Source organism: Anser anser, assembly GCF_964211835.1.
Source record: "Anser anser genome assembly, chromosome: 13".
Lineage (NCBI taxonomy): Eukaryota > Metazoa > Chordata > Aves > Anseriformes > Anatidae > Anser > Anser anser.
In genome coordinates this window covers 8,664,723-8,677,901 of record NC_139734.1, presented here as the reverse complement: position 1 = coordinate 8,677,901, position 13,179 = coordinate 8,664,723, and the positions used below count along the sequence as shown (strand labels likewise).

At 42.3% G+C, this 13,179-nt stretch overlaps 1 protein-coding gene across 11 annotated transcripts in view; it reads left to right on the top strand.

The window, feature by feature from the left end:
• The window catches only part of LOC310880847 (H(+)/Cl(-) exchange transporter 5), a 49,266-nt gene extending 38,068 nt beyond the window's left edge, over positions 1-11,198 (top strand). For all 11 annotated transcript variants that reach the window (XM_083797256.1, XM_083797262.1, XM_083797258.1 and 8 more), the window contains 8 exons: positions 471-593; positions 1,161-1,367; positions 2,406-2,486; positions 3,381-3,923; positions 5,211-5,397; positions 6,280-6,678; positions 8,591-8,807; positions 9,863-11,198. In XM_083797256.1, coding sequence (XP_083653382.1) covers positions 471-593; positions 1,161-1,367; positions 2,406-2,486; positions 3,381-3,923; positions 5,211-5,397; positions 6,280-6,678; positions 8,591-8,807; positions 9,863-9,953 — 1,848 coding nt within the window. In that variant the 3' untranslated portion in view covers positions 9,954-11,198. The remainder of the gene's footprint in view (positions 1-470; positions 594-1,160; positions 1,368-2,405; positions 2,487-3,380; positions 3,924-5,210; positions 5,398-6,279; positions 6,679-8,590; positions 8,808-9,862) is intronic.
• Positions 11,199-13,179: the final 1,981 nt, after the last annotated feature.

Below are 13,179 nucleotides of genomic sequence, written 5' to 3'. Positions count from 1 at the left end.
ATGTTGGGGTCTTTTGAAGGGTGTAAATAAGTTACTTATGTATTTTCCTCAGTGGGGAAGCAAAACATCGACACATTTACAAGCGTACTGCTTTAGTTGTGTTTGAGAGTTACTGCTTGGAGAATGTTTTTGCCCATGAACACTTTAAAGTTCAAGTCCTGTGTTCTGGATAGAACCAAGTTCTGGCAGTTCTATCCAGTGGAGCAGCCAGCTTGACTGGGACAGTATTTGTATAACTTGTTTGCCATTTTATAAAGTGGTCTTTGGAAGTATGGGTGGCTCACATTCCTGTAACCCAGCAAATGTAACTTGTCCTTGGAACTACAGACTTATTATGATCCCTGTTATTTTTGGCTGATGATAACTGTATTTGAGATTACCTGCTATTTCTGTGCACTTGCTTCAGTGTACTGGTTTGACATAATCTCAGCTGAAGTGATACAAATCTGTTAACTTTCTCTGCATTACAGGGGGCTTTTGCATACATTCTCAACTACTTGATGTATGTTATCTGGGCTTTGTTATTCTCACTTCTTGCCGTGTTACTTGTGAAGGGCTTTGCTCCTTATGCCTGCGGCTCAGGAATTCCAGAGGTGAGCAAGAATGAAAGTGATGTTTTTTGTTGTTTTTTTTTTTTGGGGGGGTGGTGGTGTTAGTTTGTTTTAAGGTGGGGTAGGGATCCACCATCCAAAGATTATGCTTGCCTGCTATGGAATAATACTTCCTTATATTCTAGAAATGTATGGTGGCTTAATATATGCTTTTTTGTTTTTGCTCCAAACTTTATTCCTAAAACATGTCTAGTACTTAAGTTTCCACAGAATCCCTTTAAAAACTAAAATAAATTTACTAAAAGTAAATGCAAGGTACAAACAAAAGCGCACCATTTGTGGAAGACTGCAAAAGCAGCATCAGATTATTTTTCAGTAGGAAAAACAGTCCTGAAGGAAGGACTCAAAGGGGCACCTTCTGTAAAGGGCACCTTCTGTCTTTGCACGTAGAGGTATTTTTACTGACTGTATTTTACTTTTGTTAGCTTGGGAGGGACTGTGAAAGCTGTAGGGAAAAGCTGAAAGCAGGTCTGGGAGAGCCTAGTAAAACTGGAGCTCTGACCAGGACTTGAATGAAAGCCTGTAGAGCTCTGTGTGCTTGACTTCCAGATCAAAACTATCTTAAGTGGTTTCATCATTAGAGGCTACTTGGGCAAGTGGACGCTGATCATCAAAACCATTACCTTAGTGTTGGCGGTGTCCTCTGGCCTGAGCTTGGGAAAAGAGGGCCCCCTGGTGCATGTTGCCTGCTGCTGTGGAAATATCTTGTGTCACCTCTTCACCAAGTACAGGAAGAATGAAGCCAAGCGCAGAGAGGTAAAATGATACTGTGTTACTGTTAAACTGTTGAGATAGCATGGGAAAGCTGGTGGGATTGGTGCTTTGTGATGAATATAAGCTCTTGTTTTGGCATATTCTCGGAGCGTCTCAGTGCGACACTTCTTTGGAGCAAAAGCAATCTCAGTGACGCTGCAGCTTTTCCCCAGCACAGGTAGTCATCTCAGTTGTGAGAGGAGCATTCACTGATGCTAGCCCACTGCACACCCAGTTTTGCAAAGTTTGCTTGCATTTGTCATACAGCCTCATAGGCTACATTAAGACTGTTTGAGGGACTTGGACCTAGCTGTAGGAGCAGGCTGAAGGGCTTCACTTTCAGGGACCTGGTGCTGTTGGGAAGGACATGGTATAAGGACCAATTTAACATCTAATGTGAAGCTCATAAGTGTTTCCTCACGATGTAAGGTTTTTTTCTGGACAAGTCACTGGAGAATGACTAGTGTGAAATGCGTAGAAGTATTGGCCAACTTATCTTCTGTTAAACACAGCAATGACAGAATCCACACAGTGAGCAGGCAAGGTTTTGGATGTCTTCACAACATCTCTAGTTACGCTTTGTTGTTCTCTTCTGAGAAAAGGTACAGATGTGAGGCAGGCAAATGTAGCAAAAGTCATGTTCTGGGAAGTGGAAGTACTGCTGTTCTGTCTTACTAAAGCTTTATCTAGGCTGCAAGCATAGCAAGAAATCAGGTGAAAAAGAACAAGGTAATTGCAATTGATGTCAGTTATACTGATTTAGGGTTGGAACTGTTTAAATGGTAATGCTTTTTTTAAGTTGTGGATTGCAATAGAATCATTAAGGTTGGAAAAGACCTCCAAGATCATCTAGAATATTTCTTAGGGAATTAACTCAGTCCATTTTTTCCCTGTTGTCTTTAAAACAAGTCAAACATTAGTTTATTCTGCAATCATTGGAGATAAAAATTGTACACATTTCAGTAGACGTCCAACAAAAAAAAGTGAAAGATTTTGAGGGGGGAGCTGAAAATGTGTGACTGACTTCAGTTTCTTTCATAGGTTTTATCAGCAGCTGCAGCTGCTGGTGTGTCTGTAGCTTTTGGTGCACCGATTGGAGGAGTGCTCTTTAGTCTGGAAGAGGTAACATCAGCATTTTTTATTAGCTCTGGTGAGCTGTTTTATTGCAAGAACTGACCCCGCTGGTTTTAAAATACAGTCCACTCATAACTGCTTGGGTGTGGAAAGGAGACTCTGTTGAATACTGATTGGTGGTGTATTTACAAGGTCTGCCAGGCAACCTAAACTTTACTGGGGTTTCAGGTAATTCTTATGAATACTGTAGAATTTATTTTGAATGATGTATATCTCTGGCTTTAAAGTAAACTTGCTGTTTTTCCCTGATCTGTCCATGCTCAGCAACACTGACTGCTCACAACCACAGCCTCTGTCATTCCATATGTCCACTCTCTCCAGACAGCTCTGTCTCAGAGTACCTCAGAACAAACTTACCTTGCTTATCAAACTCTTTTTCTTACCAAGTAATTTTCTAATTCATGTTCTTTTGATCCAGACGTGAAACGGATCACCATTTCTGGCTTCAGGGCCTAACTCAGAGAAAGAGTGGGATGGTTCTGCTCAGCTGAGCAATAGTCATGCTCTGCTACTATGGCAAACACCATTGTTTGGCACTTCTGGACCTTGCAGAGCATGAAAGGCAAATACTTCTCTGGTTTCAGCTCATAGGTGATTTGTAGCAACTTTTATTATTTGAATAAATCATCTACGCCTCAGGAATCATAGAGGGCATTTGCTGCAAGCACACACACCAGGATCCATCCTGGTCATTGTAGTCTGTATAGAGGGGACCTCATAATCAAGTCTTGGCTGAAGGGGAAGGTACATCAGTCTCAGTCCTTTCAGTCCTCATTTCACACCAGTCTCAGTCCTTTCTTGTACTTCATACAGTAGTGATGTTACTGGGCACCAATCAGGGTAGTGACAAGTGACTGGGTCTGCTTTGTTTTTCCTTTTTAGGTCAGTTACTATTTTCCTCTCAAGACACTGTGGCGTTCCTTCTTTGCTGCTCTGGTGGCTGCCTTTACTTTGCGCTCCATTAATCCTTTTGGGAACAGCCGCCTGGTTCTCTTCTACGTGGAGTTTCACATGCCATGGCATCTTCTGGAGCTTGTGCCATTCGTCCTCTTGGGAATATTTGGTGGGCTTTGGGGAGCTTTCTTCATTCGCAGCAACATTGCTTGGTGCAGGCGACGTAAGACAACCAAACTTGGTAAATACCCTGTGCTGGAGGTGTTTGTAGTGACTGCCATCACAGCCATCCTGGCCTTCCCTAATGAGTATACCAGAATGAGCACCAGTGAGCTGATCTCAGAACTCTTCAATGACTGTGGGATTTTGGACTCTTCCAAGCTCTGTGAGTATGTGAATGACTTCAACAGCACCAAAGGGGATGACCTGCCAGACCGAGCTGCTGGCCCAGGAGTTTACACAGCCATGTGGCAGCTGGCTTTGGCCCTTATAATGAAAGTCTTCATCACAATCTTCACCTTTGGCATGAAGGTGAGAGTTACCTGTAAAGCAGCTTGTGTTCTTTTCATCTGATGCAGAAACCCTAGGATTTTATCCATTTAAAAAACAGACATGTTTTTCTCCCCAGGCTCTGTTAAGGAGAAGAAACTGTGCTTTGTAGGGGGTGATAGATGGCAATTATTTGTTCCATTGTGAGTAACTGAGGGCGGTAGAAATCTTTTATCCTGTGTGTGGCCACCACACGCAGTCACTGAAGCTGCTAGGTTAGGGATTCATGGCCCATTTTCCAAACATTGAATGCTTCTAAGTTGTCTTTACTTAAGCCTTTTTGATACTTCCATTATATCTCCCCTTTCCTAATTGCAAAGCAATTGAGATATTCATTTGTAAATGCTTATGATAGCTGTTCATTAATCAGGCTGTTTTGCTCTTGTTCAGTGGCGGTCTCCTGAGCTGTGGATGTACTGCCTAGGTCTGAGCTTTCCCTCAGTGAGCTTTATCAGATGGATCCTAAGTGTATCAACCCTGCCCCTCACTCCCTTGAATGGATTGTCCAAAAGAGGTGACCCTACCTCAGAGGTTTGCACCTCGTTGTTGCACTGAGGTTGTCACTGACATTCAAGGGCAATTATCAAAACTGTGAGGAAAAATACACTGTGTAGGAGAAAGCTATATGAAAAATATGTAAAGGGCGCAAGGGGGTGATTCTCTGACTTCAAAGAGTAGGAGCTTTTGAAATCCAGAAAGAGTTGAAGTGCAGAGGTGAAACTTGCTGGCAGTGGCTCTACTGGGTATCACTAATATGCTAATTACAAGCACTCTCACTTTGAAGGATCATGTGTATTTCATAAATAAGTACTCGGTTAGTTGGAAAGGCACAGGGGAGTGTTAGTGGCGTGCAAATGAAACTTTGTTTTATTATTCTGGGAAATAAACTTTGCTTTTTAGGAAAATTTTGCAAAAAAAAAAAGTATATTCTATTTCACACTAAACTGTTGTGTGGGTCTTTCTCCTGCTCAGAAAGAAGTAACTGCAAACAATTCATACTCTGTTAGAGAGGTTTTAGAGCATGCTTTGTTTCAGTGAGGACGGCATTTGGCATACCCAGTGCTGTCCCTTTTTCCATCCAAGGATACAAGATGATGTTCTCCCATCACATCTTTTGGTGCGGGAAGGGCAAAGATGATGGAGCATGGCATCCATACCAGTTTTAACTTTAGGATAACCTCTAAATCAGTCTTGTTTGAACTTCTGTCACTAGTCTTTGAATACTGCCTCCCTGAGAAATGCCTTATTCACTGATGTGTTTTTTCATAGGTCCCTTCGGGGCTCTTCATCCCAAGCATGGCAGTAGGTGCTATAGCAGGAAGATTGCTAGGAGTAGCAATGGAGCAGCTGGCCTTTTACCACCATGACTGGGTCATCTTCAGTGGCTGGTGCAGTCAAGGAGCTGACTGTATCACTCCAGGCCTATATGCAATGGTTGGGGCTGCAGCATGTCTAGGTAAGCAACAGACTTCTTTTGAAGTCCAGGCTGCATGTTTGGGGGTTCGGTCTACTTTGTAGTAGAACATATAATGTGTTTCGTATCCTATTTGCATTCTTTTACCAGCACCAACCTATCATTGGACATGATAGGTTTCCGTGGGAAATCTCCTGAATATGCAGCCAGAACAAATGAGACTGTCCAGGGACTTCAGATTCCCATGTAGGGAAGCCATGTTGTTAGGAAAATTAATGATAGTAGCCAGAGGATGTCAAGATGCCGCTTGTCTTTTTTGCATGGCCTATCATAGGGATCACTCCATACACTGATAAAACAGGTTTACGTGTGTAAGGCCATTTCACAGCATGACAGACTATTCTGCAGCTAGTTCACTTTCTTTTGTGTTTAAGTAACAGGATGACTTTCCCAGCAAACTTTCATTGTGAAATATTTCATTGATATATCGTCTTAAGAAGTAAGTTTTGGACAGACATACCGCATCGCTCATGGATCTCTGTAGTTCAGAAGATGTGCTATCCAAGGACACGTGACTCTAGGATATTTCTTATGACCTGATTTGAAACTAATATGGCCTTTTAAGGTTGCTTCCTAAAAGGACCCAAAAAAAAAAGTAGCAGAAAGGCCCATAACAAGCATGATATTTTGGAGCAGACAGATGGTTTTAACAGTATGTTCTGTTCATATTTGGCTTCCACTACAATGCTGAATGTGATGCTTATTTTCTAGCTAGAAGTCCAACAATACAACCTTTTACTGATATAATACGTTGTCTAGATGCATTGGTGTAGGACAGTTGTAGCAACTGTCAGAACAGCTCTACTGGTTGGAAATCCTCCAAAACACGATAATGTCTTCTGCCTTCCTGTGTTCTGTTTGTAGGAGGGGTGACCCGAATGACCGTGTCACTAGTGGTCATTATGTTTGAGCTCACGGGTGGACTGGAATACATAGTTCCTCTGATGGCAGCAGCCATGACCAGCAAGTGGATGGCTGACGCTATCGGGCGGGAAGGCATTTACGATGCCCATATTCGTCTCAACGGCTACCCTTTCTTGGAAGCCAAGGAGGAGTTCTCGCACAAGACACTTGCAATGGATGTAATGAGACCACGGAGGAATGATCCTCCTCTGACTGTCATTACTCAGGACAGCATGACCGTAGAAGATGTTGAGACCATAATCAATGAAACTACGTACAGTGGCTACCCAGTGGTGGTGTCACGGGAGTCCCAAAGACTAGTAGGATTTGTTCTCAGGAGAGACCTCATCATTTCAATCGGTAAGTGCAGGAAGGCAAGATGCTATGTAGATAAATGGTGCAGTTAGAGGCCTTAAATGGCACCAACTGTAATTGACTTAACAAATTTAAACACTCAGTGGTGATGGTGGATATACTTACGGAAGCTTGCATCTCCATCCCCCTGCAGTGTGAGGTTTGCATGTCTTGAGTGTGAAGGGACAGCATGGCTTGTCTATTGTAATTATAATGGCTGTGCTACATGCAAAAGTCTTGTGAAGTATGAGGCTTCTTGTCAGCAAGACCTAAGCCACCTTTTCTTTTGGATGACTCTGCAGAAGGCTTTCTTAACTGTTAATGTCTCAAACCTTATTTTATTTAATTAGAGGAAGAAGTCTGGTTCATGTACTGAATGTTGGGTCACTTCTGAGGTGGCGTTATCAAACCTGTAAATATTGATACTGATGTTTAAGGAGAGTCTTTCCTTTCTCTGCACCACTGAAAGCCATCCCAATTGTTGCTCATTTCACATGTGCTCCAGCATTCTTCTGAGGCAGTTGATGTGTGGTGCTGGCAGAATTTGGTAGACACTGTCCTGGCATCTCTCACGTACAATTTTCGTCTGTGACATGAGAGTTGAGTTCCTTTGGAAACAGCATTGTATTTTACAATTATTAGGGCACAGTTAGGTTCCTCTTCTTCACATATTGCTTAGAAGCCTGTAAGTAATGCTTGCAAACATGAGGCTTGAGTACAAGTTGTGGTCATGTTGTCTCTTGCTGGTTGTGTGAGGCAGTGTTTCTTCTGTTGATGAAGCAGGAGAAATCTGTGTTAGGGTTGAGGGGTACATTGGCATGTAGGTCTTAAAAAAAAAAAAAAAACCACACACAAAAAAACACACTTGCTCTGTAATGAAGATTGGGTGTAAGGGAGTCGAGATCCATGCTCCGTGCCTGTTTAGTCTGTATAGGTTGTATTCAGTTGGACCTCAGGCTCCAAGCATCTATGCTAAGCTTGAGTGAGCTGGAGTTGCTCCCATGCCTACTCACACATTTCCTTACGCCGTCACCAGGCAGAGTCCGTGCAAGCCCTGTGGTGAGCTGGATGGAAGACCTGATCTAGCTGTATACATATCTCAGTCATTGCTCGATTAGCTTCCTGCAGATCGGTCCCCTGTTTTGGCTCTCTGTGGGGACACACAAATGCTGGTGAAAGAGAGCAGGTGAGAGCATGCTTGCTGGAAGGAGGGTGGCAGTTACCTTGGACAGAAGCAGAAAGTGATCACAGAAACAGCATGATTATTAAGGGTTGAACACATCTGAGCTCTGTGGTGTGATCTCCAATGCGTGGTTTAATGTGCTGTCTTAGCTCAAGCTTGATACTTCTCTGTATGGAAGGTTAGAATTTTTGGTCCTGAGCTGGGGTTGTACCATGGCACAATTAGAGTAGTTTCTATAATTAAGTTGCTTGCAGCTATGAAACAACCCTGTGTGTTCCCTCTTTTAAGGTAAATTGTCAGTGTCAGTTTTGCATACAATATATTCTTCTGGAGTATGTAAGTATTGCTTTTCTGATAAGTATCTGGTCAAATGCTTATGACAAAATGTAATGAAATACAGAAAAAGTGCACTATCATATTAATATTTATATTTCCTTCCTTCTGTCAGGCCACTTTGTGGTGTGACTGAATTCTTGGGTTTGCCTTGTTCAAAAAAAAAAAAAAAAAAGACTTATTTTATTAGTCAGCTACCCTGCACAGGTCCCAAATCAGTGACTGGTAAAAGTACAAATCACGTCACTGCCTGCTTGGGTCATTAGTTACGTGTTTTGAGAAACAGTGCAGGTGAAGTGAAGGAATGGACCTCTAAAGCCATTCCAGTGTGGCAGAGAGAAAAGGATATGTTCTTCAACTTAAAAAAGGAAAGGTTATTTAATCAAATATTTATTCTTCTAGAAAATGCCCGGAAGAAGCAGGATGGAATTGTGAGCACTTCAATTATTTATTTCACTGACCACTCTCCTCCACTGCCTCCAAGCTTCCCCTCTATGCTGAAACTCAGGAGCATCCTGGATCTCAGTCCTTTTACAGTGACAGACCAAACACCCATGGAAATTGTCGTGGATATATTTCGCAAGCTTGGATTGCGCCAGTGCCTGGTTACTCATAATGGGTAAAAAAAAAAAATAAAACAACACAAAAAACTACCTGTAGATGCAATCTTGGGCCTGAGTCCCAATGGGTAATGCTGGATTAGTTGGTATCTTTGAGCTGTTCAGCTCAACTATAGTAGGAAAACTCCATGCAGGAGAGTAAGATGGCAGTGGGTTTGGAACTTTAAAGGTCCCTTCCAACTCAAACGATTTGATGATTAAACCTCTGCATCTCAGTCAGAACTTCAAGTGAGAGAAGGCCTCTGATATGTAGAACTGAATGTCAGTTAGGGCAAAAAAGTAATCTGGGAAAAAAAACAAACAAAAAAACCTGTGAAACCACTGAACCTCTTTCAGTTAAAGGAGTAACATAAATCCTGTAAGGTTAGTGAAATGGTCAGAGAGAGCTCCATGTGGTGATGGGTTTGATATCCCTAAAATTGATGGAAAGGGCTCAGCCTCTTCCATTGCAAATCTGGTCATGTGTATCATGCCCCCATTTGAACTCATTGCGGTGTCAATTCGGAAGCAGTGAGCTTGGTGAGGTGGGAAGGGACAAGGGTAAAGAATAGAAACAAATGGTCCTTTCCTTGAAGGACCAGACCAAAAAGGGATTCTCTCCCTGTTCTTCACTGTGATGCCATTGGATCAGTTGATCGTTTCAGTTTCAGATAAAAAAAATAGCTTTGTCATACAGTGCTTCCTAACGGAAGTTGGGTTCAACTCCTTAGCACCTGTCATGACTGATCAGTTATACTTACGGAAGTGTAGCTGTTGAGACTACCAGCACTTAGAATGCAGTCCTAGACATTTAGGTCGATCTTTTTGGAGAAGGCAGGTGGGTGTTAATAAAAATTGTGTCTTGGTTATAAGTCTTACCTTTTTCAGTATAAGATACTGATAGAGTGTCTGTTTGGGCTTATAAGCACTGTACTTTGCATGGAGTGTCAGCGTTGTGATCCAAACAATACTGGAGCTACTGCAAGGAGTTAAAACTGTCATATGAGAAGCTATGCAAGAGCAAGGATATGTTCCTTGGATGTTGATGCACTGAAAATGTGTTTTAATTTTTCAGGAAGCTACTTGGAATCATTACCAAAAAGGATGTACTAAAGCACATTGCACAGCTGGCTAACCAGGACCCAGATTCTATACTCTTCAATTAATGGCAGACTAGTAGGTGTTGTGTGTTAAACACAAAAGAAACTTTATAGAAGAACCTGGATATTCTTTCCTATTTTTATTGAGACCTTGGAACTAATTTCAGCATTTCCTTTCATGGAGCTGAAGAAGATAATTTTTTTTTTCTACAAGATAACCAATTGCACTACATAGTCTGTGGAAAATTAATCTTCTTTTTAGAAGAAAAAAAGACTACGTTGCTTTTGTGAAGTTGCATTGGAAAGATTCCATGAAGAAGTAAAAGCAAAATGCTACAGAATTATCTCTCTTCTTTTTACTTTATCTGAATTCTTATTACTAATGTGGGGAGGAAAGACAAGGTGTATACCTTCAGAAATTTTGAAGGCGGATGATTTTTGCACACAGTATTAAAGTGGTGGCGGAAGGATACAGTTGTAACTCAGGGGCAGTGTATTTCCAGTGAGCCAATTAGTGAAAATAAGAACCTTGTACAGTCAAAAAAAAAAAAAAAAAAACCACTTATAAAATTGTCAGGTGGTTCTGTAACTAATTCCATATAAGAGCTCAATTATCCTCAATTATCGATATTGGCTAGCTAAGAATGTTTTGCTGAGAGAAGGAAAAAAAAAATCCCCCAGAAGACCAGTCGTCTTAAGACTTTTCAATTGGGAAAAAGTTTATTTTGATTAATCTTCTGTGAATGTATTTAATTACTCTCTGATGCTAGCTTGCTAGGAGAATCCCAAGTAGGAGACAGGAAGAGTTAACAGTTGTATTCTTGTCATGCTCTCTTTTTTTAGATATGTGCATAAGGATTTCTTGATTTCTCTTGAGCATGTAATTAAAATTGCACAGACTGAATCCTAAAGCTCTGGCTTTACTGCACTTCTAAGTAAAGTCTGATCATATTAGTTATTGTGCAACTGACCTCTTCCTTAATCAGCAGTGTCTTATGTTGCTGAGGATGTCTTAATGGAGACTCCTGGGCCCAGAATGTTTACATGGATGCATTTTTTTTGTTCCCTGCTACTCTCTTCAGCCCTGCACCAAACTCAGGCTCGGATCCTGGCTCTAGGATTGAGAACACTGCCACTTTATGTATGTTTGCCACTCGATGTCTCGTTTCACTAACTATGCAATAAGAACCCTGCCTGACAACTGTCAGCAACGTAACTTGTTCCTGAGAGTTGCTCTGTTCCAAGTCTGTGCTCCTTGAATCCCTGTTCCAATTAATTTTCTGTTAATAAAAATGTGACAGTTAACTGGAATTTTGAACGTATATAAATTCCTTTTGGAGATCAGTGTTATTATGGCTTCTGTCTAAAGCAGACTTCATTTGTTGTCTGTGGCTGAGGCTCGTCAATGGAAACAGCTCCCTTTCACTTCTGGTTCACCACCATCAGCGCAGGAGGGGGCCCAGGGCCATCTGGCTGGCAGGAGCTGACCCGTTGAGTAATGTCTGTGACAAATGAGTAGGGGCCCGTACTCTGCTTCCTGATGGACAAACCTCCAGCTGCTAAGCAGGCGTTGCACTCTGCACAGCTGCAGCCACCACAGTACCAACCTCCCTCACCCTGGCTGAAGTACCTGCAAGATGAGGTGCAGTGCCAGGAGGTGATGGGTTGTCAACGTGAGGCTGCTGCTTCTGTGCAGGATAAACTTCTGTGGCCAAATGGGGCTCCTGACTAGAGATGGCTAGAGATTTTCTCAGTCTTAGGCTCTCTTAAATATAAATATATTCCTCATCTGTACTTGGAACAAAAGCCAGCTTATTTCTTTTTTCAAAGCCATCCACCATTAAGTACCCGTTGCCACTACTTTAACATGGTAGTGAGGTGATATCTACCACTTGAGTTCTCGTATGGCCTAAAGCTGAATCAAGCCAAGATGTTAACAATGGATGAAATATGTTTATAAAGCAAATGCCACAACTTTGTGGTGTTTTTGTACGGCAGCAAATGGTTTTTGAGTCATCTTAGACTCGAAACAAGGACTACCATGTGCCCATAAGGTGCTCGCAACTTGAAATGCTTTGCGTTCTCTCTCTGCTGACTGTCAGCAGGCTGTGTCTGGTGGTGGCAGAAGCCGTGCCTTTAAATGCTTTTGCCCTGCTCTGGGAGGGTTGTCCCCCACTTGCCAGTAAGAAGGATGCTCTGTGAGCCTGGGTCTGAGAACAGGGAAGAAGCCTCCTCTTTTCCTTGCAGGCTTCCTGCAGAGGATATCTGCACTGAAGGAGGCTAGGGGTGCCCGTTGCATGCTGTTCAGAAAGCTTTGTTCTCTTCGGCACGCGTGGGACACCAGGAAGACGTAAGCTTCTGTTTTGTGCCTTTTTTTTGCTTACTTTGCAATATGCAGGGAGTCTCTAGCTTGAAAAATAAAGACTGTTATAATTAGATCTGCAGTACGTGACAGCTTATTTCTCTAACAGTCATTAACATGTAATGCTGGACTCGGTCACTGTGGTAGGTGCCCTTATCAGAGAAGGGAAAGGGAGGGACTGCTTGTGGGAAGGCTGCAATAGCCTTAGTCCAGCATGTCAGGTAATTGCAAGAGGTGCCGACAGGAAAACCCAGTCGCAAGCTGGAGTGTCACAGCTGGCTCATGCCCTGCTTCCAAAGGAGAGCTCTTGGGGAAATCGGCAGGTCAGAGAGAGCAACCTTTCAGAGCAGCCCACAGCCAGTCTGTTGTGTGGGGGCGGGAGCATGAGGCTGCAAAATTAATTTTAGGATTTCTGAAAGTAGTGTTGTGGGTAGAAGGGGACAAAGAGCCATCAATGTGCCTATCACACGGCTTCCTGATATGGAGGAATTGTCCTCAAAAGGTTGGCCTGAGAAAATCATACACAGGAAGATGAGTGTGTGAGAAAGCACAGGATTTGTGGGAAAGTCTGGTAGAGTTTTAGAGAAGTTGAGTCCTTGATGGAGGCAGGGTTTCAAGTCCTCACAATGCCAAACCAAACATGATTAAGATGGGCAAATAAAAAAAGTTTTGCAATAGTAAAAGGCCTTTATTTGCAAGCTTCTGAAGAGGAACTTTCCTCTTACTTGAACACATTTCTCCACTCCTGCATCTTTTTAGTGTGAAAACAGATTTTTTTGGTGAACAAGAATATAGTTTAGTGAATGGAGGTCTGGTACATGTGGGTAAGGTGAAAATAGAAGCTCAGAGTGATTTCATAGCTGCTCTGTGAGTGAAAACCTGCTGACCACATAAAACCAATGGGAGTGGTTTCCATGTAACAAAAATACT